The sequence below is a fragment of the Drosophila serrata genome, unplaced genomic scaffold, assembly GCF_035046125.1.
Source record: "Drosophila serrata isolate PLE 108 unplaced genomic scaffold, ASM3504612v1 contig_240, whole genome shotgun sequence".
NCBI lineage: Eukaryota > Metazoa > Arthropoda > Insecta > Diptera > Drosophilidae > Drosophila > Drosophila serrata.
The window spans coordinates 7,887,482-7,915,439 of NW_028257138.1; the positions used below are offsets into that span (position 1 = coordinate 7,887,482).

At 35.6% G+C, this 27,958-nt stretch overlaps 2 protein-coding genes across 2 annotated transcripts in view; both read right to left on the bottom strand.

The window, feature by feature from the left end:
• The window catches only part of LOC110183090 (uncharacterized), a 193,718-nt gene that overhangs the window by 112,475 nt on the left and 53,285 nt on the right, over positions 1-27,958 (bottom strand). Inside the window, exon 2 of the mRNA XM_086831028.1 lies at positions 9,732-9,754. Coding sequence (XP_086687154.1) covers positions 9,732-9,754 — 23 coding nt within the window. The remainder of the gene's footprint in view (positions 1-9,731; positions 9,755-27,958) is intronic.
• Positions 26,328-27,920, bottom strand: LOC110183133 (uncharacterized). Its single transcript, XM_020951323.2, has 2 exons — positions 27,662-27,920; positions 26,328-27,591 (listed from the first exon to the last, which is right to left on the bottom strand). Exons 1-2 carry the CDS (start codon positions 27,772-27,774, stop codon positions 26,532-26,534), a joined length of 1,173 nt encoding a protein of 390 aa, XP_020806982.2. The 5' UTR covers positions 27,775-27,920; the 3' UTR covers positions 26,328-26,531.

The following is a 27,958-nucleotide window of genomic DNA, read 5'->3' on the forward strand; positions in this document are numbered from 1 at the left end:
ACCTGTCATACCTTTAGTTCATTTTTACCAGTTTAAGTTACTCAAAACCTTTTACTTTAACTCAACACTACAGTCCGTGTAACTTAATTTTAAGTTTCCCAACTTTAAACACATATTTTCCAGCAGCCAAAGAAGATATATATATATATATATATGTTTTCCGTTTTATTAAGAGACCTGTGTAAAAAAAGATTCTAGGTGGCACAGTTATTGTTTGCCTTTCCCGTCCTGTCCGTTGTCCTCAATGCCAAAGAGTCAATATTATTACGATGGACGCTTCGCGTTTTATGGTAAAAACGCTGGCAAAAATGCTTTCAATTAATTAAACACCCGAAAAGCAAGGCAATATAATGAGAATGCAATGTTGTGTGCAAGGACCACCAAAGAGACAGGCAAACGAAGTTGAAAAGGGGGGTTTTGATTCCCTTGACCAACTCAATCAGCAATGATGCCAATATACAGGACATGGCCAGTCACTTGGAAAAATGGGTATTAAAAAATATTAAATAAAATAAGAGAATGGGGGAAAGTAGTTCAGGGGAATAATATTGAAAATATATAAAAGTTTCTTGAAGCATTAAGATTTATATTTGGGAAAGCAAAGCTTTCCACCATAATTATTTATATATTTTTACATTCAATTCTTGTTTGAAAATCTTGCATGAAATCCCCTATTTTTTTGAGTGCATTTTTGCGGCAAGTGCGGTGTACAGCTCATTAATAATACAGATAATGTGTTTGGCGGCAATCATTTTTCGGTTGCATGCCAACATCGGTGGCGCTGATTAACACCGCCAATGGTCTGCAAAATGACAGACGAAGCAATATAAACTGGCAATAATGGTGGGTGAGAGAAAAATGTTGATTTTGTTCAGACTATAAAGCTATATACATATATATTCAGTAAATGACGATTTTGGTAATGTTTTTTCATTCTGTAAATGGCATGTTAACGTCGAACGATTGAAACGATCCTGTAAACCATAATTGCATTCAGTTGAAAGGTAAATTACAACATTAAACAATTGACAAGTAAAAATTCTTAAAAAAGAATTTCAAGGTGCTGTGACTTCTCTTCAGTTTAAAATGAAAATTATTGAAATACTCAAAGGGTATTTCACAGAAATCAGATATCAGTTGCAATCATACTTAAAGTTAATTGTAAATCGTTGATTTTTAATGCAGAAAATTCCCTTTCGACTCCTGTTAAGTCCGTAAATAAAATACATTTTCCTGTAATTTTCTTAATTAATTAGGTTTCCAGCATTTGCATATTCAACACCATTTAAATGTAAAAGCGATTTCAGTGGCTTAAACTCACTTGGTTTAAGCTCGAGTCCATAAAGTGTAAGTTTAAGTTGGGTCAGTAAATCTGCTCGTGGCGCCTGGAGGATGTTCTTTGGTGTCCTTTTTTCGCGGCACTGTCCACTTAATAAAGTGCAAACAGGCAAGTGATTATTTCACAGCTATTGTTCGCGAAAAGGATGCGGGTTACGCCCACAAGGGGGGAGGAAAATATCGCGAGTGGGGGCGTGGTAACAAAAGGATTTGCGTAATAACCAAAGAAACGAAGCAGAACACCCGAAAAAAAAAACAGATAAAAAACCAGCCAAAAAATACAACAAAAAATAACGAACGCGAGAAGCGAAAAAAATGTGCATTGCGTATAAAAAAATGTTACTAAGGAAATGTATACAATGTCGAGAGAGAGAGAGTGAAAGAGATGGTGAGATGTGGTGCAAGAGAGATGGGAGATGGGTCATCTGGAGGTGAAATTTACGAGCTGCTTTACACACACATTTATATACATAAATATACACACACACTGGTGAAATGGTCACGCATTCACACATTCCTTGGTCAGGCAAGGACCTTTTTGATCCTTTTGCCATAAATACACTCCCATAATTAAAGATTTTACTCCCATTTCATTTCATTTCATTTCCGATGTAATAAATGTTTTTCAGTGCTTCAGTAAATTTTTAAAATTATACAAACACTTTGAAACAAATTAAAATGATGAAAAGTGATGTGAAGACTATTAAAAATTAGTTAAATTTAGTAGGAATTTAAGGTTTAATTGTTATTATAACAAAATACATTTTATAATTAAAAAAACATATGCAAACACCAAAGTTTTGAATCATAAAAGACAATAAATTTATTACAAATTTATTTTTTTCTGTTTTAAGGTGCAAGTCAAGAAAAAGATTTATGCGAAGAAAACGTCAAAATAATTGTAAAATCTCTATATTCATTCTCTATATTCCATATTCCTCCAAAAGATACTACTTTATATGAAAAAAAAAGTAATATTAATACACAACAATAAATTCCCTTATATATATCTTTCAAAAACATCTATATTCCTATGTCTCACTATTCTTTCCTTATTTACAAAATCCAAATTAAAATATTTAACCCATTTCCTTTTGCATCCAGCATTTGATTAATGTGACCAAGCATTAAACATTTCCACCATATGCAAATTTTCTTGATCCTTTTCTAAGCTAGTTTATATCCCTGCAAGGACGTTTCCGCCAAAAAAATAACCTCACAAATTAGCGTTCATCATCAATCAAATGCTTGGGAGCAGCAGAAGCATCCGTAGGAGCAGCTCCAGTCGAGGTCAATGGGCGTAGGGCAGACGCTAATTGCAATTTGTGGTTTCATTCAGTTGGAAGAGGAGCGGCAGCAGCGATAGCAACAACAGCAGTAGCAGCAGCAGCAACAGCAGCAACAGCAGCAACATCAGCAGCAGCAACAACAGTAGTAGCAGCAGCAGCAAAAGTAGCAGCAGCAAAAGTAGCAGCAGCAAAAGTAGCAGCAGCAGCAGCAGCAGCAACAGCAGCAACAGCAGCAGAAGCAACAACAGCAGCAGCAGAAACAGCAACAGCAACAGCAGCAACAACAGCAGCAGCAGCAGCAACAACAGCAGCAGCAACAACAGCAAAAGCAGCAACAGCAACAGCAGCAACAACAGCAGCAACAGCAACAGCAGCAACAGCAGCAGCAGCAGCAGCAAAAGTAGCAGCAGCAAAATTAGCAGCAGCAGCAGCAGCAGCAACAGCAGCAACAGCAGCAACAGCAGCAACAGCAACAACAACAGCAGCAACAGCAACGGCAGCAACAACAGCAGCAGCAGCAGCAACAACAGCAACAGCAGCAACAACAGCAGCAACAGCAACAGCAGCAGCAGCAGCAACAGCAACAGCAACAGCAACACACTCGATATATGTTCAATGTGCATACATTGCACCCACTCAACGTTCATTTCGAGTTCCTCCTGCTGCTGCTCCTGCTGATGATGATGATGGATTTTCGGATGGAGTGCCGCGAAGCCGAAAAACCACATCGACATCATCATCCTCATCGTTATCGTCTTCTACGAATTTCGCACAAATTCGAAGGAAGTTCGTAAACGGGACTTGGGCAAAGCCAGGTAAACTCAATCAGGGAAGACAGGTAGCTGACATCAGGTGCGCATATTCAAATCAAGTGTTCAATGTTTAACCTTACAGCCTCCTTCTTCTGCTTAAGGATATATGTAGACGACCTTTCCTTTGATCTGCGGTCTTTAAATACTTTTTTTTCAAAGAAAATATATACATAAATATGAAGTAATTTCTTTCATCTGAATATGGTTGTTGTGAATCAAACAGGTAAAAGGTTAGCATAAGGATTTCAAATATGCAATGCCAGGAAGTAGAAATTACTCAAGGTTAAATTTAAAATCTTAAAAATTGAATATTTTGGCTGCACTTGAAGAAATTATACTATTTTAGTTAGAAGGAGACATTTGTAATGTTCCCAAGTGACTTGCATTTTCGCTAGACTAGTCAAAACTTTAGTTTGTATTTATTAAATACTAAATTCATCATCTGGCATCTAGAAATTAATTTCCCATAAAAGTTGACTGAAATATACATACATTTTCCTGTATATAAATTAAAAACTAAGCCAGTGCACTGACAGAAATAAGCGCTGTCATGGCAGCTGCCAGTGGAAGTCATGACTCTCATGTGGATCCTTTTTTTCTTCTTCCTGACTGACTTCCTTTAGGACATTGTGGAACTCCTTGCCTCGATTTAAGCGGCATTTGTGGCATTTGAGGCATGCGGCACACGCTGCGTATGAGCTATTTTCTTAAGCAAGAGCCAGAGCCAGAGTTTGCCTCCCCTTAACCTTTTGGCATCCTTTTGTTTGGCCGTGTGAATGTGTGTCATGTGTGGCATGTGTAGCATGCAGTGTCCTTTTTCCCGCCCGGCCCCCTTTTTGTCTTATTGAAGAGCATCCTGTGTGTTATTTTTATAGAGCTACTTTATGCCCCAACTCTACGACACACAATGTGCTTTTATTTATAAGTATGACTAACCTATTTAAAGGATCGCATATCATTGTGCTTCCGCCTTGTAGGATTCATTTTGAATGAAACTATAAATAGGACATTCTTTGGTGGGACAAGAGATAAAGGAAATGTTGTCAATTAATGACTAATTAGTTTTGCTTTGAGGAAATGTAATCTTTTAATAGTTTGTTTAGTAAATACTTTTATTTTATTGTTAAAATGAGAGCAAATATAAGTATTACTCTTTTTAAATTGCATTCATTTCTGCCATGAATTTTATAAGCAATTCTATTATTTTTCCTCACTCATCTCATTTATTTTTCTGGCATAATTTATAGCTTGTTAGGAGTAGTAATCAAATTGCTTTTGATAGCTGCAATCTAGACAAATTACCCAGCCACTCATCTATTTTAGTTTTTTAATTAAAGCCAAGAGCCAAGGGCTGCACATCCTTGTGGGGGGAGGGAGAGGTGGGATCGGGATGTCCCCGAAAACATTTGCCCAACGCATTGGACATAAATCAAGTGAACGAGAACGGGTCCGACATGGACATGGCAGGACAACGAGTCCAACAAAACTGCTGCTTCTGGTCTCAAGCCCGATAGCTCTTTTCCCATGGACATACAGAAATTTGTGAATTGCAGTTTGCCGCCCAAAAATAAAGCGAAAAGTGGGGGGATTTTCCAGCAACCAAGGGCAAAGGCAAAAGTTTTTGGCGTAGAACTAACGAGCATCAGTGTAAACTGTCGTCACTGATGTCGTCGTTGTCCTTTCTCGTCCTGCCGTCGTTGGGTTTCTCATTAAACTTTAAAAAATGAATGCAAAAAGTTGTTGAAACTATAACATTAGTTGTTTGTTGTGTGGATCTCAAAGTCATGCCAATAAAATGCATGTCATTGGTAATCAGGAAGTATTTAAGGTGGATAAATTAAGGGGTCTAAAAAAGCAAGTTCATTTAAACTTCAAGCAATTTAATGTTTATTAAATGTTACTGCATTTATAGAGAAAAGAATAATGTTTTAATAAGAATGGAAATATAACAATTATTTTAGTTCAATGCTTCTTTATTCTCTTTTACCCTACAAATCCCTAGTGTTAGTCTGTTTTTCCTGTTCAAAGTAATAACTGTGCAGTTCATTTAAAAGACAGAGTCTAGTCTCTCTGGGGGTTCCCCCTAAAAACATTCAACTGATATAAACTTTCTTCCTTTTTAGCCAAAGCATTCCCGCTGGTCCAATGCCCTACAATGCACCACATCCGTAAAGTTCACTCTTGGCTTCACAACTTTTGTTTTACGCAGCAAATATATATATATATATGTATATATATCTGTGTCCTTTTGTCTCCTTTTTGGAATATATTCATTTCGCTGGAGTCGGCCCAGGAAAGTATACAATTGCAAGCAGAATTCGTAGCTGCAGGCGAAATTTAATCCTTCGTCTTTTCCATCCTGGGGCGTGTTGTGTGCAAAACTTTATCAACATTTATCTTCGTTATTATAACGCTCGAATGAGCTATCAGCGTAAAATGGGAGCGGCTGCTAAATATTTGGTCAGGCCAAGGAAATGCATAAAGGATTAAATAAGGAGATGAAGGGGATCTTAGTAAAAATAATGCTTTATAGGAAGGAGAAAGATGAGGGGAGTCTTATGGATTCTTCACTATTTTCTCCCATTATTTCTCCCTATGTAAAGTATTTAAAATAATAATAAAAATCTTATGATGAAAAGGTGTAGATATTGCTGTCAGGAAACAAAATCATAATCTTAATTAAGGATTTCCCAACAAAATATTAGGAAACATTTTTTATATTTAATTTAAACTGAAATCATCCTAAAAATGCTCTATTTATAATGTATATTTTCTTAAATTTCAAAGAGTTAATTCACACTCCCAACTCTGTGTAAAAGAAGGAGCTCAGCTCTAAAAGGACCTTTTCCAGCTTCTACAGCTCCTCTTGATATTGAAGCAGACAAGATGCAGTTGCTCAGCTTGCATCCCGGGATGTTGTAAATGGGATGGCAATGGCAACTTTTTCCTGCACTTAATTAGTTTGGGCATAAGTGGAGCAGCAAAAAAGTTGTTTTACCAAGATGACAGCAGGAGAAAGGCGGGAATGGCTGCCCCCCCCCCCCCCATTGGGGGTTTTTCCAAAACTGTCCTTTATTTTTCGCATTTCCCTCGGCTTTTGTGCGTTTTGCAGCTAAGGAAATTGCCTCATAAATGTTCATTACCCGGAGCACAGTGTGTGTTTGTGCATTTCGGGTTCCAAATTCGAATGGGTAATTCTACACTCGCTCCCTTAACCCTAACCAAAAAATTATCCTCGGAAATGTTGTGCAATAAATTTTTGTTTAATTTTAGGCAGGAGAATGGGAATGAGTCTCGAGTTTCATTGTCCATTTCCCGCTTCACCTAAACCTAATCATTACACATTAATCATACGCACTGTTGGCCGCCATTTTGTCCAACAAATTGCCCGTCACCGTTATTTCTCACAGTGTCAGATAATGGCGGCACTTCCGTTACCCAACGCTCATTCTCATTCTTGGCCTGCCACACAAAAGACCGCACACGCGGAGCAATTCAAAAATATTAAGTGCCGCAGTTTTGGCGAGTACTTATTGGAAAACAACACTGGAGTAGAGTAGAGGATGGCAGACTGGCTGCTAAATGCCAGTCAAACAATGTGCAAACAATGGGAACTCGGCCGAAAGAGAGAAATGCCTGAAAATGAACCCACAAAATATGGCTCACAAATAGCAAAGAGGCTCGACTCTGAGGAAGGCGAAATAAAAACCGGGGGACTCAATCTTCAGAGGAGGCCAAAGAGATGATTGCGTGAGTCAAGGATACATTATATTTGTAACATATATACCAGAAAAGTTTATTAAAAGTTTCCCTTACCATCTATATTTCTGATAAAGAGTATAATCCCTTCAGTGCCATTCTTTGAGGATTGGATTGGATGGGAGAGGCCTCCATCCTGAATCATTGGGGAATTTTCATACAAGCAATCCAGGAATTTCCATAAAGTAGGCGTTATAAAACATGAATTCAGACTAACCGAGGAATTATCCGGGAATCATTAAGGAATCCTGCTAGGAATTTGTTGTGAATTTCGACACGAATTACCCCCTGAATTAGACGGGTTTTTCGAAACGGATTCTGAACGGAATCATCCAGGAAATTGAGACGGAATTTATTGTATAATCAGATAGGACTCTCAAAGGAATAACAGGCGGAATCACCAAGGAATCGGAGTTTTCTTACTGAAGCCCATGAGATTTTTTTTTGTTTTTCGAAAATGACACTAGAAATCGGACAGGAAAGGAATTTTGGTACTGAAGGAATGTACTGACTTAAAGTATAATGTAGTTTTTGGACTTGATACATATCATAATAAATTGCATACATCCAGCTCAAAGGATATAAAAAAAGAGGTGAAATTAGTGTCTGATTCAATCATTTAGAGAAGTATCATTGATTGTCTGAATAACCTGTATTTTTAGCTTACTAAAAACACTAGCAATTTAAATACTTTCTATATTTTTATCACCCCACCAAATCACGCTGCCATCTCCGATTGACAGAGCTCAAGTGGAGGACCAGCAGCAAACCAATTGAGACCGAATGCCTGGCTGGTAGCCACACAGCTCTTGGCTGCTGTTTTTGGGGGCAACGTTTGTCGGAACTGTCACATTAAAATGGATGATTTATTTGCTACCCTAATTTATTGCGCCACAGTCACCGGCCGCGTTTCACAGCGCTAAAGGACAGGATATTGAGTACGCGCAATGCATGAGCGAGTGCTCGCAGCGGGAGCAAGGAGCAAGGAACATGGAATTGGAAACAGGAACCAGGATTCAGGACATCGAACTCGCTGGGAGGGGATGCGCCAACCGGAACCGGAAACGAGGGCGTGGGAGCCATGGATAGGGCCAAGTGGCGTTGTGCTAATATAATGAATTTTACTCGACACCCGAGCACTTGGCACTTAATAATCGCATTAGGGCGCTAAGCAGCTCGATGACAGGTCATTGCGAAAGAGGGGAAAACCGCACTTCCGTTTCGTTTCGCTTTGTTCCACACGCAGCTCCTTATCATTGAGGGGGAGGAATGGTTCATAATGGTTTATTGTCTTGCTTATTGCCACAAATGAGGGGATACTTTGTCCCTTCCTTTGTTTTGTTAACAAAATTCAGCTATTCAAATGCCTAATGTTGCTTGTAAAAATTCACGATCATGTGAATGGTCATGTGATAAGGACAGGTGGCTGCAATTTTCGACAAGGGTCAAGATAAGAGGAAAGTGAATGTAGGAAAACGTATTGTTATTAACACGGAAATAAAGAAAACAATTGTGTACGAATGTAAGAAAGATAATTACAACTAAATTTAATGAGAATAAAAATCACGAATTGTAATTACAAAATTCTCAAATACTTAAACTATTATTAACAGGAAACAAATAGTAAAGAGCTTTCAAAACACCCAATAAAAAATTGCACTTCAACCCATTTAACTACAAATTCTCCAATCAATTTAGTTGAAACCCCTAACCCATTTTTTTGTTGTGGATTCAAAGGACACATCACAAATGAAGTGCTACAAAATACCTTTGCCCTCCTCAAGTTATCTTTTTTAGTGTCCATTTCCCAAAAGTATCATCGTCAGTTTCTTGTAACTTTCGCTTTGCAACACTGACACCAAGGAGCAAAGCTCCACAAAAAAAAAGAAAACAAATATATAAAAAAGAGACAACAGTTCAATCGAAGAAAGAGAGGAGAAGACAGGCAGCAAAGCTCATCAGTTGACACCTTATATCCTTTGAACATTTTCCAATCGAAGGAGTCCTCTCGGCTTGGTCCATTAGAAATATTGCGCGTCCTTCGTTCAATTTCTTTATTAGAAAAATCGTTCGATTCTCTGGGTTTTTTTTTTATTTTCCCATTTTCTTCTCTATGTTGCAAGCTGTGTGGCCAGGTGGAAGGGCAATAGTGAACGAAATACAGGTGGACAAGAAGGGAAAGAGTAGCTGGTACAAGACCAGGTGAAGTCGTGATTGAAAAACACTGATAGACTCTGTAAATAGATGAAATTCTGGCCCAGATATACACCAGTGGCTCCCATACAACTTACTATATATACATACAGATATATCTATGTGAGGGAAAGCAAAGGGAAAAAGAAAAGTGAAGGAAAATCAAGGAAGGACGAACACATCGCCTATTCAATTGGCTCTCCCCAATGCACTTTTGCGAATTTGATCGAGTGAATGGCGTCACAAAGCAGCAAATCGAAATTGAAGTTTTTTTTTTATATATAGACATATAGACATATATATATATAGTTTTTGTAAGTTTATTTTTGGTTGTACTCACATGAAGGGTATGATGGAATATACCTGTAATAGGAAAAAGAGTTGTTTGTTAATTATTTGCAATTCAAATTTTTATATTTGTATAATTAAATTATAATTATAATATTAAACGGGCCATTTTAATATAATAAAATATATAGAAATAATATAATATAATTTATAATAATAATATAGAAAGATGTTGATTCTAGAGACATTTAAGACATATTTTTTTTAATGTTTTAATAGATAATGATTGAGCGCCCAATAAAAAGGTGGATTTCAAAATAATGTCAGTCCTCCTGAAATATTATTAAATAAGCCATAATATTTCATATTTTGTAGTAGAAAATATTATAATTTTTAATTGACAAACCTAAATTTAAAACATTCATAACTAAGCCAAAAATTCATTAATTTAAATTCGGAAAGCTGTCCTATGTTAATTTTTATTAGGTTAATAAATCTGCATACTAGTTTTAACATTTTAGAAAATATCAAATTTTGCTAATTTTTGAAAATCCAAACCACCCATTAAACACAAAAATATTGTTTAAAATTTGAAAAAATTACATCTTTGTCTGACATATCTAGATCGACTCAGCTGTTGATGTTGATCAAGCATATATATGATTTATTGGGTCGGAAATGAGTCCTTCACTGTTTTCTAAGCTTCTGGCTAAAATTATAATACCATATTTGATCTATTTTTACTCCAATTTTTGGTAAAAATCAAATTTAAAAAAATTCATTACAAAGCCAAAAAAGCGTTTATTTTAATTCGGAAAACTGTCCCGTGCTAGTTTTTATCATTTTAACAAATCTGCATACTCTGCATATGATTTTTGTGAGTTAAAATTACTAAAATTATAATCCCACTCTTTGAGTAGATATTTTTGTATATTTTTATGCCAATTTTTCCAAAAAATCACATATTAAAAATCTCATAACTAAGCCAAAAAAGCACTTTAAAAAATTTTAAATTTTGCCAATTTTTTAACTTTTGAACCACCCGGGTGGTGCACCCCTTAAACAACTTAAAAAAATTTAAAATTTTTGAAAACTTCAAATTTTTGTTTGACATGTCTAGATTGACTCAGCTGTTGATGCTGATCAAGAATATGTATGATTTATAGGGTCGGAAACGACTAATTCAAACCGTAACAATCTTCTAACTAAATTAATAATACCCTGTAAGGGTATAAAAAGCATAGACTTAAGGACAACATTTGCCTGAGAAAAAATACATCGAATTATTGGCAAAAATGTGGCCATTTGGCCTGCAGTTCAATGTGTTAATGGGGAAATACAAAAAAATGAAGGTACATAAGCAGGACCAAAAGCAGAAAGGGACTCTTCCCCAATGGAACCAATGGAACAACGAACCACAACCGATGCCCAACTGCCAAGGCCCTAATCAACACCAATTGCCGTTTTGGCCTCGTCTGCGGCTGCCGCATGATATTTTGCAATTAGAGGAAAAACATTTTTGCGAATTTTCAGCGTTCGAAAATTTGCCATGCAATGAACTAGATCTAGGGCCAGGATGTATGTATGTTTTGTGTAGGACTGGCCTGAAAGCAAACAAAACGTGAATATGGTAAAACTCATTAGTGCCAGCGGCAGCTGCAACTTTTGCCGTTTTGCCCAAAAGACAAGCATTGTTTTCGTGTTTTTTTGATCAGCGAAATGCAGACAGAAATTTTTGGAGCGTATTTACCAAACCAAACCAAACATATTATTGTTAATTAGTACCAGGGTATTATAGGCTTGTTCCGATTGTTTTTAGGCTACTGCATAAAATTTGATCCGTCATTCAAAGGGGGGGAAAGCACGGAAAAGCCTGTTTGGCATTCCACAAAATGCATTCAAAATTAATATGCTCAAAGTGGAAAATTTGGAAAATTTCTGCAATATAATAGGGCAATCATAAGTCATAAATTGATATGTAAATCTTGAGGGGAAACTAAGGATAGTCTGTGCAAGTGAAATATATTGATTTATATTTATACTCCTTAAGAAATGTAAAACAAACATAAAAATCTCTTTAAAACTTTAATCAAAGTTTTCCTTGTACCTTTTATTTACCTTTTCCCAATTAAAGACAATCCCCAAAAAGGGAAATCACAAGCCAAGAAATGTGAAGAAAATCCCATTTGCCCGCATCTGAGAAGCATTTGGCGAATAATGCCGTGAGTTTCACACATTTAATTAGTTTAATTAGTCGCCAGCACACACACACACACACACACACACACACAGTCAGGAACAGCTTGCCACGCCCATCGTGACGCCCTCAGCTTGCTTAATCATTAATCAGCTTTCATTTTCTTTGACTGCTACAAAGATTCTTTTTCCTTGCGCTGCTCGCTTAATTTTTTAACTTTTAACACAGATGCCAGCTTGAATGGCACTTTGCCACGCCCCGCCCTTTTGGGAGCTCCTCCCCTTTCCCAACCATTTCCCTTGGCTAATTTGCTTTGAGAGCAAAGTTGGAGGAAAACAGGCCACTGACGTCATTACCATCAGGACATGGCTAAATATAGAAGATGGAGGGATAGGGGAGGTGCGCGGGAAAAACTTTCGCAACTGTTGTGTGGCATTTTGTCACATCCAGACATAGAAAATTTGTCGTATAATTGAATATTTTTCCCCAGGGCAACAAAAAAAAAAAGAAACGTTTTCAAAATTGGGTTAATTCCAAACATTTTCCGAGGGGTGCCAAATCGAATCCGAAGAAAACCCCAGCCATTTGGCCTCGCGAATGGCAAGGAAAAATCATTAAAATTAGATTACGGAATCCTTCTCACATTTCCGCCGGAAATTGCACTTTGCGTGCGGCACAGAGTGGAGAGCAAAGGACCCGGAGCTGGAGCCAACCTGGTGACGTCAATGCGAATGCGATTCGTTCTAAGGTCCTGCGCCATCCTTCTTATCCAAATGACAGATTAGTTAATAAAATCTGTTTTCCGCCCGCAAATGACTTTGACTGGGGAAAATGGAAAATGCAAGACTAGAGAGACAGAGAGAGAGAGAGCAACGTCTAAATTTGTCATCTGTCGTGGTAATAAAATATGCAAATTTGTGTGACACTTTTCAGTGAGTTTTTCAAATTGTTTTTCTAACTCGGAAGGGTATTATTTAATATTAGTTGAAAGTTTGCAAATGCAATAAAGTAATTATTTATGTTTTTAATGAGCAATATAGACAAGCCTTTCTTTTAAGAATACTATATATAATACAGCTAACTCAGAAACGAAAAGTTAATGTATAGGAAAATGAATATAATTGTTTTTAAGGAATTTAAATGTTAAGAAAATTGAATTTTTCTATCATATAATAGTCATAAAAGCTATCATTTTCGATCACTTTCTCCATGATCCAATTGTAAACTACAATCCCTTAATATTTCTCCCATTTCATCTCTAAAACCCATCCACAAAGTACTCACAGCATGACTTGTTGCATCTTTTTTTTTTTGCTCACTTGTCGCTGCCACACACATTTTTTTCCTGTCTGTCGTTCTTGTTTCTGGGTTTTTCGGGGGAAAACACATAAACATGTTATAAAATATGCACATTATAAAATGCAAGCTGAGCTAGACAAAAGCCAAAAGGAATTTGCACACTCATGGCCACAAAAAAAAAAAGAGAAAAGGACGATGAAAGGCAGCGGAGCTCACATTTTATAAAAGTTTTTTGCTGCCGTTTTCGACTTTGTGTTTTTTTTTTCGTTGGTGTGTGTTTGTGTTTCCTCGGGTTTTTCATAATTTCCTTCCTGCTTAGGTTTTGTGCTGACAACTTGCTGCAAAATATATTTTGGCATTTATTTATTTGTGTCTTGCATTTGGACAGTTTTCTTCTTGCTTTTCCTGTGCCACTGCCATCGCATAAATATTTCTCAAGCACGAATCGCTGAAGTAGTTTTCAAGTGCAGTCAACGCTGCGTTTGCGTAATAAAAGCCAATTTTGTGAAAAAAAAAGTAAAAGAAAGAAACTGCAAAGAACGTGTCAAGTGACAAAGAATATTTTATTGTATTTGGAAATATTATTAGATTGCTTGAAGTGTAACAGGAATTTGATCTTGTAATATATAATAATTTGATTATTTGAAGGAATTGTGAATGAGAAAACGCATTCAAGATTATGAATGCAAACAAAAATGGTTGGAAAACATATTATTGGATTGCATAAATTGTTACAGGAAGTTGATCTTTTAATATATATAATAATTTGATTATTTTAAGGAATTTTGTATCAGATAATTTATTAAAAATTATTATTAAAATTAAATATCCTTGAAAAACCTCTCTTAAAGTTACTGTGAGCTTAAACAATATGCTCTATATATTTCTTTTTACTTATTTTGGCTTGAAAATCGATAGGAAATCAATGACATCGTGAAAATTACTAAAACAGTTTGACCTAAAGAAGGTTGTTTTAATATATAGACTAAAATTTACCCCTTAAAGCAGAGAAAATAAATAAAGTCTTAAAAAATTATAAATAATAATAAGTTAGGAATTGTTTTAATGATGAATAAATGAAGCTTAAATGTTCTTTTAATTATTAACCTAAGCAAATATTTTTCTATTCTAAAATTTAAATATATTTTTAACGACTAGGACAAACTGAATTTAACAGTTTGACCTACAGAAGGTTGTTTTAATATATAGACTAAAAATTACCTCGTAAAGCAGAGAAGATAAATAAAGTCTTAAAAAATTATAAATAATAATAAGTTAGGAATTGTTTAAATGATGAATAATTGAAGCTTAAATGTTCTTTTAATTATTAACCTAAGCAAATATTTTTCTATTCTAAAATTTGAATATATAAATATATTTTTAAGGACTAGACAAACTGAATTTAATTAAATAGCTATGATTCTGTGATTATATTAAGGAAGGTATATATAGAAGTTACAAAAACACCATAAGAATCGAATTAAGTCTTAAATATGGTATATAGCCTTAAGAGATCCCCAATTGCGAGGTATCAAGATAACATAACAATGCAGAAACACAAACCCAAAGGCAATATGAAGTGCAGTGAACTGTGTACACCACTTCCTTCCATTCTAAGTACTCTACCCCTCTCACTCTTTTTCCTTCTCCCTTTCTTTCTTTCTCTTTCTCGCTTTCTTCCTCTTTCTCTTTCTCTCTCTCTCTCTTTTTCTCTCTCTCTCTTTTTGTCAAATTGCAGCGTAGGGCATTGGTTTGCTGATGAGATGAGCGCGAACTTCGCAGTCAATCCAGATGTGTTCCACACGGCGTATGTGTAATGCCTCCCTCCTTCCGAATGAAAATGTGTGTGCAACTCGGAAAATGCATCCGGGGCTTGGTGCTACTGCTGCTTGCTTTAGCTGCTTCCGAAACATTTAGTTTGAGTTGAAGTCACAGCTGAAAATCAGTTGAGCTGAACAACATTTGAGAACAGAATTCGACGACATTTGCAGTCAACACCCTTGGGGGCATTTTTGCTGCTTTCTATATTTGATTTTGCGTTTTTATATATTTATTTCTGTTTTTTATATTTAATTTTTCGTTTTATATTTATTCCCTGCTTTTATATTTATTTTACCTTTTTATATTTATTTATTTTTACCAGTTTTTATTGTTATTTCTCAGTGAGTTTGAAAATTTCTCACTTGGTTATATTTGCCAAGGAAATGTACAAGATTTATTATGAAATTTAAGTACTGCAGAGTGAATTTGGTTTGATAAAAATATATAAAATATTGATTATATATTTTTTTATATTATTTAATTTTCTTTCTTGGTACTTCTACCTTTTTAAGAGACTTTTAAAATGAATATATTTAAGTTCCTAGTGCATAATGAATTTTCTTCATACGTCTGTGTCTTTAAAATACTTTTAAAATTAATATATTTAAGTTCCTGGTGCATTATGAATCTAAAACTTGTTTGGTCATTAAATAACCAAGCCAAACGCATATGCAAATAACCAGTTTTGCCATCTGCTGCCGCTTTACGACTGGGTCAGCAGTTTGACACATTGACTTTTAACATCATTTTTCCTGGTAACAGAGTCATGCTTTTACACTTGTTTCATATAAACAAGAAAATTCACTTCCTTTTGTGATTATTCAATTTTTTTTTTAATATTTTACAACTTAGTTAGAGATAAGTATTTAAAGAAGAAACAGCAGATAGGAAAACAAATCATTTAAGATTGTTTAAGTTTAAAGAAAACTCTCATTAAAGTAAAGAAAAGCTTGAAGTAACTAGCTTCAAATATATAAAATTAAATCATTAAGTTTACTACCTAATAAAAATATTTATTATCCTTATTTAACCTTAGATTTTCATTCTGTTTTTAATACCTTAAACCCACTGTGCCTGCAAGGTGTTGCCCAAGAGTAGAAAAATGAAAAAACTAATGCTCTTGCAGATGCCGTCAGATTCCGCTAATCTAACTCAGCAAAAATAACATCATCTCCTATACCCGCACCCATAACCATTATCATCACCATTATCATCATCATCATCAGCTTTGAAAATTGTGAATATTTCGGTTGACTCTTCCGCTGATTGATTATTTATGGGCACTTTGGGTATCTGACTGTGTGAGTTTCGAAATGCGGAATGCCTTAACCCATGTACGCAACGGGCTTACAGAATCAAATTGGTGTTTTTTTCACGTAGTCACATAAAAAGTCAATTTCGTTTTGTTTTCTGCATGGGATTTTCTGACAAATCGTGCCCCAATGTCCAATGTCGTGATAAACGTCAGTCACTGTCTCTGTCTCTGGTTTTGGTTTGGTTTTTGCCTTAACTTTTATATTTTTCTTTTGTGGAACATTTATTTCAAATCAAAGCAATGACAGTGAGAAAAATAAATGGCTAACAAATCGTAGCTGAGAATCTGTTTGTTTTTCCGGTTTTCTGATTTTCAATATGTGCTTTGCTGGTTGGCCTAAATGTTTGCCTTTTATGATGTAGGCTTTTACCATGACCCTGCCTTTTTACTTACACACACATAATTAGCAGCCTGGCTCCAGTTGGCTAATGACATTTTAAGCATTATAAATAAAATTTAATAAAAGTCAACTTTTGACTGAGCGTAATTATAATTTACTGCAGTGGCACGCGCTGGTCCTTTCCTTTTCCACCTGCCCCCTCTGTCCTCAGTCTTTTTTACAGCTTCTGTGGTGCAGGTGTAATTGTAATTACTCCACGCACCAACCGTCCAGGCAACCGACCAACAACCAACAACCAAAGCGACTCGGACGGACCCCGCTTTTCATTGCGAGAAATGTCCATTTAAATAGCTTGATTTATGCCAGCGTCGAGCTGCGAAACGGTAAACCAACCGCAAAACAGTGGGTGTGATTGGTGAAATAACAAAGAAAAATTTAATATATTTGAGATAATTATTTAATATAACTTAATATAAATTAAGTCAAATTTAATTGGAAATTATTATTAAAAGTAAGTAAGTAAGTAATTATTATTAAAAGAAATAAAATTGTTAAAAAGCAGGCCAAAAAAATATAAAACAAGTTAATTTATGTATCTTTTAAATCCTCACAGAAATTTATACATTTGGTGTAAAGTAAATATATAATATTATATTTATACCCTTCATAGGTATTACAATTTCAGTCAGTAGCTTTAAAAACACCGAAGGAATCATTTCCGACCCCATAAATCATATATATTCTTGATCAGCATCAACAGCCGAGTCGATCTAGCCATGACCGGTGGAAAAATACAATTTTCGAAATTTTTTCAAAATTATTGTTGCTTTTTTACAACTTTAAAATGTGAAAAATTTTACCAAAAATGTAGTTTCTTAAATTGTCAAACCAAGTATGCAGATTTATTAGCCCAGTAAAAACTAGCAAAGAAAAGCTTTCCGAATCGAAATTAATGCATTTTTAGATGAGTTATGACATTTAAAAAACTTAGTTTTACCCAAAAAAAAAGCATATAAAATAAAAATATTAGACTTAATATACCTAGAATACAAATATTTATGTTTTCTTGGTGGTATACGAAGGCCTAGAAGCCAATGATTGCCAAAAGAGACATATATTTCAATAAAAATACTTATTAATAAAAAAGATAACATTGGACAATCAAATTCGACAAAAAATAATTTAATTTTCGATAACGTTGTGTAAGGATTAAAATTGGGAGTATGCATATTGGTCTTAGTTATGATAGATATAATATTCTATCCCATGATCCTACAGCTAACAGAAAGGTTCAGCAAATAAGCTGCATTTCTTGTTTCTGACTATTTTTTACTAATATTAAATATTATATATAAGAAAAAAAAAAATATCCCAAATAGGAGTTGTTTTAATCTTTTACTCACTTTTAAATCTATCTGTATTATTCAAAATATCTATCCAATTTCTATTATTATGTTTATTACTTGTGCTGCTTTTCTTGATTTTATTAACGTTTCATTATAAATATAACGGTATGCTAATAAATATATTTGCAATTAACATATATTTTTTAATAATTTCTTGTAGTATATTAAAATTGATATATATATTGCATTATATCCTCATCCTGCTCCACTGTTCCTTGCATGGCATGTGTCCTGACCCACTAGCCCGTCTCTCATTTTCGGGCATTTGCCACCGAACTTTGTCCGTTTCCGTGGGTGAAGTTCGCTTCTTCCTCTCGCTTTAAGTGTATTTATTTGGGCTTTATTTTTATGACCGGGCCCCGTGTAATTGGCGCTGTGAGCGGAGCTCGCTCCAGAGCGCATTTTGATGGCCGTATACAAGTTGTGGGGTTGGGGGTAAGGGGTAAGGGGTTGGAGGGTCCTGGGGGGAGTCATAAAGTGCACGCTTCTTGTATTTTATACGCTTTATTTAAATTCTCCCAACCACTCTTTCCCATTTTGAAAATTTGTTTGCTTGCCCTCTCCTATGGCTTGTGTGTGCATATGTGTGTGTGTGTTGTGTTGAGAGTCTGGCCAGTTTTGCACATTTAAATTTTTAATTAAATTTCAAAAACTCCAATGTATGCAGAGTAATTTGTTAAATATTTATTATTATATGACTTGCTTTTCGAAACTGTCCAGTAAAACTAAATGCCACTCTTAATTACAAGCCATTCAGAATTGCATTTGAGAAAAAGCCAAAGCACCATGCCACTAAAGAGTTATTCGTTAAATGCTAATGAGTGTGAATTGTTAACTAAACGAGAGATATTTATGCGGTTGATAAGCTCTTAACGATGCAATTAATGTATGCATAGATACGAGAAAATCCTGTGGCTACTTGTTTTGGCCTGGAAAAGCAGGATATGTTTATATAGATTAATGACCAATTTAAATTTGAGTATCAAACTTCTTATCTTATTTAAAGGCAATTAACAACAATGAAAATGCAATGTCTGGGTAATTATTTAAACAGGCTTATGATTTAAGAGCATATATATTAAAGTCTTTATTAGAATACTTTATTGATTGAACATGATATATATTATATATCTTAATTAGAATACGATAATTAGTTGAATTGCTAGAATGATAAGAATTAAACAATTATTAAAGTGCACTACTTACTATAAAATATAATTGCCAGAGAAGCGGTTGTTAAATGTAGAGGATCAGTAAGTATCTTTCAACAGTAAGTATCAATGAACATTAAGTAAGTATGATCAGTATGTAACTCTGAACAGTAATTAGCCCTAAACAGTATATATCTATGACCAGTAAGTAACTATCATCAGTAAGTATCTATGACCATTAAGTATGTATAATCAGTTACTAACTTTGAACACTAATAAACAATGACTTGCAACTTTTGAAACACAACACTTTTCTGAGACTTGGCCGGCAGAAGTCACTTCGTTCCGGGCATGTTAGAACCAGTTGGGAATCATATGATATGATGATTTACTACGAACAGTAAGTATCTATGACCAGTAATTAACTCTGAACAGTAAGTATCTAAGACCAGTAATTAACTATGATCAGTTAGTAACTCTGAACACCAATTAACTCTGACCAGTAAGTTCCTATGATCAGTAAGTATTAATGAACCTTAAGTAACTCTAATCACCAAGTATATTTAATCAGTTACTAACTTTAAACACTGGTAAACAATGACTTGCAACTTTTATATCACAACACATATCTGAGACTCGGCCGGCAGAAGTCACTTCGTTCCGGGGATGTTAGAACAAGTTGGGAATCATATGATATGAAGTTTAACTACGAACACTAAGTATCTATGACCAGTAATTAACTCTGAACAGTAAGTATCTATGACCAGTAATTAACTATGATCAGTAAGTAACTCTGAACACTAATTAACTATGACCAGTAAGTTCCTATGATCAGTAAGTATTAATGAACCTTAAGTAACTCTAATCACCAAGTATATTTAATCAGTTACTAACTTTGAACACTAATAAACAATGACTTGCAACTTTTGTATCACAACACATATCTGAGACTCGGCCGGCAGAAGTCACTTCGTTCCGGGGATGTTAGAACCAGTTGGGAATCATATGCACATATGTGCGAGATTTGTTTTGGAACAAATTTTAGATGAAAAGCTATTTGAATGAAACTATGGAGTAATTCTTCTATATAATTTTGCTACTATATAAGTTGGAGCATGACGAATCGGTGGACTATATGTATATACATATATGTATATATGTGCCATAGGAACGATCGGAAAATTACAAGAATACAAGAATTATAACTTTTCTAGTTTTCAACAGATTTTCATCTTATTTGATATATAGCCATTATATATTAATGTAGAATTTTGTGAAAAATTTGATGAAAATCGAATTACTATATCATATAGCTGCCATACAAACGATCGTGAAAAATAGGGAAATATGCAAAACTGTGAATGTAAAACTGCTTCGGCTTGTTGAAGTTTAATTTTTATTGTTGTTTATATATATTTCATTTTGTCATATATCTGTCAGTTATTATTTGTTACTCAAAATTTTTTTTGTCTTCCTAAAAGTATATTTATTCTTCCTTTATATCTCATTATTATATTCTGTTATTTTACTTCATGTCTGATAATGAGCTTATAAATATATATTTTCCGGTTTATTAAATCAAAAGCTTCTTAATTGAATTAAAGCCAGTTCTTAATTGTGAATTGTTTACAAAACATATTTGTGGTAAACAAGATTTCAATTCCTAACCGCATCGCCTGGTTCAATGCATAAAATTCGTTGAAATCATGCGTAACCAGAAATCGGCGACAATGTACAATGTCTGTGAACATAAATCACGGTTGGAACAAAAAGATAGGAGCCTACTGTGACTGAGGGGACAGAAAGAGAGAGATATAGAGAGAGAGAGAAAGAGAGAGAGAGCTAAATTCCGAAAGAGACAGCAGCGGCAAACAACAATGACAACGAGTGCGGCAAATGAAATTCATTTGCATTCAACACGTTGCCGTGTGTGCAAACAAGAGTGGGCGGTGTTGGAGGTGGGTTGGAATAGGTAGCTACAGGGGGGGGTGGTATAGGTGCTTTAGAGGGGGTGGTGGTATGGTTGCTTAGGGGGTGGTGATGCTTAAGGGGCGGTGTCATGCGGCAGATGAGCGACGTTGTACAACGCGGCGTATGTGTAACGGCAGCAACAGCGACAGATGCAGCAACTCCTACAAAATGCGTCAGTTGCGAGCGACAGCCAAGAACAAACAAAAAAAAAAACAAAAAACAAAAACAAAAGCAAAAACCAAAAACAAAAACACCAATGCAGTTAACTAAACAAGACCCGGCCACTGGCCAAATGGTATTTGTGTGCCAACTGAATTGGACAGGGATGCAGAGAGATGGATTCTAAAAAGTTGAAATAATCAAAAGTCAGTCGGGAAAAAATCAAGAGAAAATTTAACTAACGAAATTTAATATTTTCTAAAGTATTTAATTAAAAACAAGTATATATTAAGCAATATATAAACTATATATAGGAAATCTATTAGTTTTTGAAGTATTATATTACAAACAAGCAAATTAAGGCAATATATAAATTATATTAAGAATATTTTTACGATTTATTAATTAAATGCTTTATAATAAATCAAAAAAAAAAAGTAAATAAAATGTGTAAGCCTTAAACTATTGCCATAAAAAACCCCAAGCAATGTTATAGGTGACAAAAATTGTTTATAATACTTCAAGTTAATTTTTTTCCTGCACCATAACGATTTTAATCAATTCATAAAAAGATGCATAACGCTCATACATTTAAATTTCCAAAGAAAAGCAATACTAGCCTTTACCCCTTACCCTTACACCTATTTTAGGTTTACAAGAAATGTTGAAGTATAAAGTTAAAATTCTTATATTTAAGGGTTTATTAATTAAGTTATTATTATGATTATGTATATTGCACAAAATCAAAAACAATACAAAATTTAAATGTGTAATGCCATTTGAAAACCGCAAGTAATGTTTCTTTTTGTATTATATATATTATTATAGGTGACAAAAGCTGTTCAAAATTTGTAAGATAGCTTTTTTTCCTTCACCCATAACACTCCCATAAATTAATAAAAAGATGCATAACGCTCATACATTATACTGCATAACATTGTTACCTTTTGAAAGAACCTTTTATAGGCTTAAAAAAACTATCAAAAAATTTTGAAAGTACCTCTGTTTTTTCTCCTACACCCCTTTACCCAACCCTGGTCCCTGGTTCCCTGATCCACACACAAATCACGCACAATCGCACACCAACAGCACGCCCAGACAGTTGCAAACACACACACGGTGTAATCTAATTGCTGACATGGCCAGACGACATCGTATGGGCCAGACCAGACCTGGCCAGAACGGAGAGCTGAGGAGGAGGAGGAGGAGGAGACGGAGCCAGAATCCAGACCAGAGTTGAGAGATGCCAGAACTCGACCCGGTCCGGGACCATCAACGGTACCAAGAAGCTCAACGAACAGATCAGAACCGGATGCTGCTCTGTGGCTGGAATTATTGTCACCCAACCACATTGCAATATATGTATGGAACGTGTTTGCTTTCAGTTCGCCTTCATCTAAAATGGGAGCAACTCAATCCTAAACAAGAACTGTGTCAATTCTCGGTAGAAAATAATTAAGTTGATTTAGATTTTAGTTGCAATTTTAATTTTAATGCTCGCGCACAGGGCAGGCAAAAAGTTTTGTAGAGTGGTTGCAAGTACTTACCACTTACCACTTACACTTGGTAATTGCAGGCAGTCAGTGCGGGTTGTGTGTGTGTGGGTTGGGTTTGCCATTCATGAGCTGAATTTATTAGAAGCAAAAGGTTACCAGGTCTCTCTCTCTCTCTGTGTTGGCTCTTCTCCACTTTTAGTTAGTTAGTTAGCTACCGCAAAACGCTTAAATGCACTGCGACCCTGTTGACCTTGCCACGAATTAGTGTGTGTGTGTGTCTAAGTGGGTTTGGTTTAGATGTAGTGTAGGAGGCATGCTGGTTTAACATCATCCAACAACACACTCCATTCCATCATCTCTTTACTGGGAATGAGGATTAAAGTTAGTTACACACTGACAGGTAATCATGTCACCACCTGGGGAGGAGCACTGGGAATGCCAAAAAGGGGAACTCAATAACAATTCAATTTCAGACTCACTCTATGATATTTGTTACTACGAAACCAATTTAAGCTCAAGCATTCAATAATTTCATTTGCAAGCTAATCAAACTTGGAAGATGCTTAAATAAAAGAAATAAAGAGCCTCAGGTTAGATGGAGATTGAGCAGGTAAAGTAATAGTAAGTGACCTTAAGAACGAATATTAAATAAATCTATAAGATATATTATAGTTAAAATATAAGGAAACAAATGGTATGTAAGAAATTGCTTATGAAATATACATAAGTAAATAAATGTTGGTATTTAAAGTATAGTATAATAATAAATAACTAAATATATATAACATTTATGTAAATTATTCTATACTTAAAAGATCTCTTAACGTACTCTTTTGCTCTTTATCTTATTTAATTTTTAGCTTTTCCTAGTTTTATATTTTGTTTATATTTTTGCTTCTCTAATATATATCTTTGCCTGACATTCCTCATACTTCTCTAAAATGAACTTAGAGAGAGACTCACTGTCAGAAGTTTATGTGGGGATTTAGGTAGCTAATGAGAAAACTGCAACAGACTTTTGAGTTACAAACAGACAACTTGCATTACATTTGCCAGGTCATGAAGGTAATGTAATGTTTTCATATAGTTTTCATATCAATTTCAAGGTATTTAAAAGGAGAAATAGAAGTTTGTTTTGAAGTAAACCTTCATGTTCATCATTTACTTCAAATAATAATAAAACATTATTAGTATTCTGTAAATGATTATTTTGTTTTACGAGTTTTATTCAGGGGTTTCATTATAATATATTTAGCTTGCAGTTTCCATTGTTATTCCTTTACTACTATTTATGTTATCTTTTGTGTCACCTTTTCCAGGATAAACTCCTTAGCTCTATTGATCTGACATTCCTTGCACTTTTCCACCACTTTTGTGGAATCTTTCTGCCACACTTGTGCTTAATGGCAACTGCTTATTGCATTTTGTGCTTTACTTTTTGCCATCTCATTGAGGTAAGAGCGAGGGTGGAAGGGAGTTGGCCAAGGCCCCGAGCTCATTACGGCGATGACAAATCAGTTTTCTTGTCAAACGCAACGATATGATGTCAAGTGTGTCTGTGGGTCGCTTCTGTGCTCTCTGTGTGTTTGTGTCTGTGTGTCTGTGTGCGTCTGGCGTTTTCCAATTTTCCGGTCAAAGTCGCTGTCCAGAACTCCAGAACTGAAGGGCGGATTAGGATCTGGGGCTTCGAGGGATGAAAGGAACGTGCCCCAGTTCATTTCGTTTGTCTGCCGACATTTATGACACGCTGCCGGCTGCAACTGAAGTTGCCAACAAATGCAATTTAAATCGAGGCATTACTCTGGTCAACACAATCAGTTAACCCAGAGATATCAGTGGAGGAGAAGAAAATGCTCTCGAGTTGGTGGAAACTTGAAATAACTTCAATGATAAGTTTTGTTAACCTTTCACAGAGTAAAAGTTTCAATTATAAAGATTGCTTAATAACTATAAAAGTTTCAGATAAAGGGATTAATTGTGGCTTATAAGTTATTTCATGTTATAATATTTAATCTTTATAATGCCTAACACAACTTAATAATAATACAACCTAAATTATTCAAATGAAAAGACCTAGAAATAATATGTTCTCTCAAGTTGTTTAAGCAAAATTTCACTTTTTATGTTAAGTTTTTCTACTTTTCACTGAGAAGTGTAATTTCAATTATAAACATTGATTAAAATTTATAAAAGTTTCAGAGAAAAAGATTAATTATTGTTTATCTTAAAAGTTATCTTATCATATAATATTTATTCTTTATAATACCTAACACAACTTAATAATAATACAACATAATTTATTCAAACCAAAAGACCTAGAAAAAATATGTTCTCTTCATTTGTATTTGCAAAATTTCACTTTTCATGACATATTTATGAACTTTTTCATTATTATTATTTATATTCTCTTGACTTCCATCAAGTAGACATCTAATTGCATGGCCCCAGCTTTTCCTCTGCTTTCCATTTCATTACAATTTCAATTTGGTGGACAAAAGTCTGTCTCCCCACTCTATCTAATTTTATTTTTTATTGTGGTTGGGCCTCAGCCATTTCCATTTCCATTTGATTTTCCTTCTTATTTACTTGGTTCTTTTTTTTCAACAGCTTCTCTGGCACAACTTTTATTCGCATTGAAATGATTTTAATGACAGCAATTTGTGTTTGGAAATCGCGCAACATTAGCTTTGGGTACGCCATGGATACATGGCCGCAGGGCTAAAACTGAGGGAAAAGCGGCCAAAAGGGGGGTTTTCTTCTTGGCGTTAAATGAACGTGTTTATAACGCTTAACTTTCAAATTAAGGCCAGGCCAGGCCAGGGCGACATGAGGCGGAAGTTTCGATTTGTTGTCTGCGGCCAGCCGGAGGCCTCGGGAAATTGCGCGCCGTCTTTGTCAAGACAAGAAGGATAAAAACCCGAAAAAGTCTCTACAGCCGGGTCATTACGTCAGTCTCTCACAAAACCCACAATCATCCCCAGAAAAACCTCAAGTTTCCTACCCAGCATCCTCCCCAACATCATCATCATTTTCATCACAGTTCGCGGAGTTCGTTTAGACATCTTCCCCAACATCATCATCATCTCTATCATCATCCTTAACCGAATTGAGGGGTTAGTGGCTCTTTCTAGTTGAAAGAAATGCTTTGTGATTTCTCTTGCTCGTTATTATCACACTAAGATTTTGATTGATGAGATTTCTCAATGCCTTTAGCCCAAGCACGTGACCCGCCCCCTCAAAATATCTGTTTTCCCAGCCTGTGGGCTGTGATTTTGGCCAAATTTTCACGCTCCTCTAATGGGGAGTGGGAGTTGCAACCAAAAGCCGCGGGCTTGATTAGTTTTTTCCCCATCTTTTTTGGGCTTAAAGTGAGGCAAACTTTTGGGGCAGGTCTTTACTTTTTAACCCGTTTTTTGTCTTAAACGGTGGGGAAACTAAAGGGAATATAGGAAAGAGGTTTTTCTTAAGATAAGTTATAAATAAACACAATTAATTACAAGTGGCTAGAATATACAGCCTTTTGTCTCCTGAAGTTTGATTTTATTACTCATTGTAAGGATATTCAATAGGACCGATCACACGATCACAATTATATAACCAACGGTTACGGATATATTTCAAGTCTGTCTGTCTTTGTTAATTTAACTTTAAATGGAAAATCAATTTTAGAGAGTGTATAGAGTTGTCCTTTTGTCCCTTAATTTGTGCCTTCGGATGTATTAGTTTTGGTGAGCAACCGCTTAAGATTTTCCAAACGTTCACTAAAGTAATTTGACACCTGAGAGAATCTATGGGAAGTCCGCTTAATCAACGATCGACCCGGTGGTGCAGTCATCTCTATGGGATTTCCTGGCCAATTTAGAATCATTGTAGCAGCCACAGGCTCATCGAATATTAACAGGTAACAGGGTTTCAAGGTGCTCGACTCTTGAACTATGAACTCGAGGAAATGCTTATCCGGGGACCTGGCCATTGATTCATCCAACTCTGGGGGAAGCTCACAAATGATTAGAGCCCTTTGCTCCGTGTTGGCCATAAGGGAATTGCGCCAACACAACTCGGGAGATTTGGATTTAGATTCCTCCTGCTGTTGGTCAGGTGATCCACCACAAAGTTGCAAAGAAAACTCCATTTGAAGATGCAAACGTATGGGTTCACCTGGTGGTATATCCAAATCACCAGTATATAGAAAACGATAAACCTTATCAAGTGGTAAACCCAAAAAGGCATAATAACGTTGCTCCTCGTCCTCCGGTCGACGCCATTTCCATTGCTGATTATTTGTCGCTTCATAGGTAATACTTATCAGATAACGTGGTTCCTCAGTGGGTTGACCCAAACCCATCAAGCGGCACAGGGGACTCAGATTCAATATCGATAAACGGCGAAATAAAGGATATTCAGAATTCGGTACCAGCAGCCAGTGTAGTAAATGCCAGGCATCAATATCATCCGAAGCCAAACCCAACAACTCCTCATTGTTATTAAACATTGTGGGTATTACCCGAAGACTTGGCCAATTATTTTCAATGGCTCGACGCAGTCGCTCCACCTGACATCCATGTCCGGCTGTTGCCCTGAACTGCGGCGGCAATGGAACTAGAGTGCTCTCGAAGTGATCATTACTGGCCGCCACCGTGAACAAGAACATGCGCAGATCATTGCCATGCGGCTCCGTTTGCACAAGGACCTTAACATCATCTATTTTACGCTGGAGCTCCTCTAGACCGACTGGCGGTGGATTTGGTATCTCGCGGCTAAGGAAATCCCAAAGGGTTTTCAAGATTTTCAGGGTTTTCCTATTCAAAACTCACTCCAACAACTTACTGAATGTCTGGCACAAAGTGATTTACGGTAGAATTCTCGGGCATTGGTTCAGTGTCCGCCCTCACCACCCCGACTTCCACAGGATGGTCCATTCTCCGGCTGGGCTCCAGCATTCTCCTCTCACACCCAAAGGCCAAAATCGGAATCCAAAGATTCGGATTCGGATCAACTCGTCACAATTTTGCAAAATAAAAAACCAAAATTACACAGACATTATGTTTTTGTTAAAAGACAGGCCAAGTTATCTCAAAAACTGAAGGGCTTGCTTAGTTGAAAGCTAGGGAGCAAGATCTAGTA

What these genes read in the sequence shown, in the direction of transcription:
- LOC110183133 (XM_020951323.2), bottom strand. Translation starts at nt 27,774, where the DNA reads ATGCTGGAGCCCAGCCGGAGAATGGACCATCCTGTGGAAGTCGGGGTG. An exon ending in CACTTTGTGCCAGACATTCA is followed by an intron (nt 27,592 to 27,661) that starts GTAAGTTGTTGG and finishes GGATTTCCTTAG; the next exon opens with CCGCGAGATACCAAATCCAC.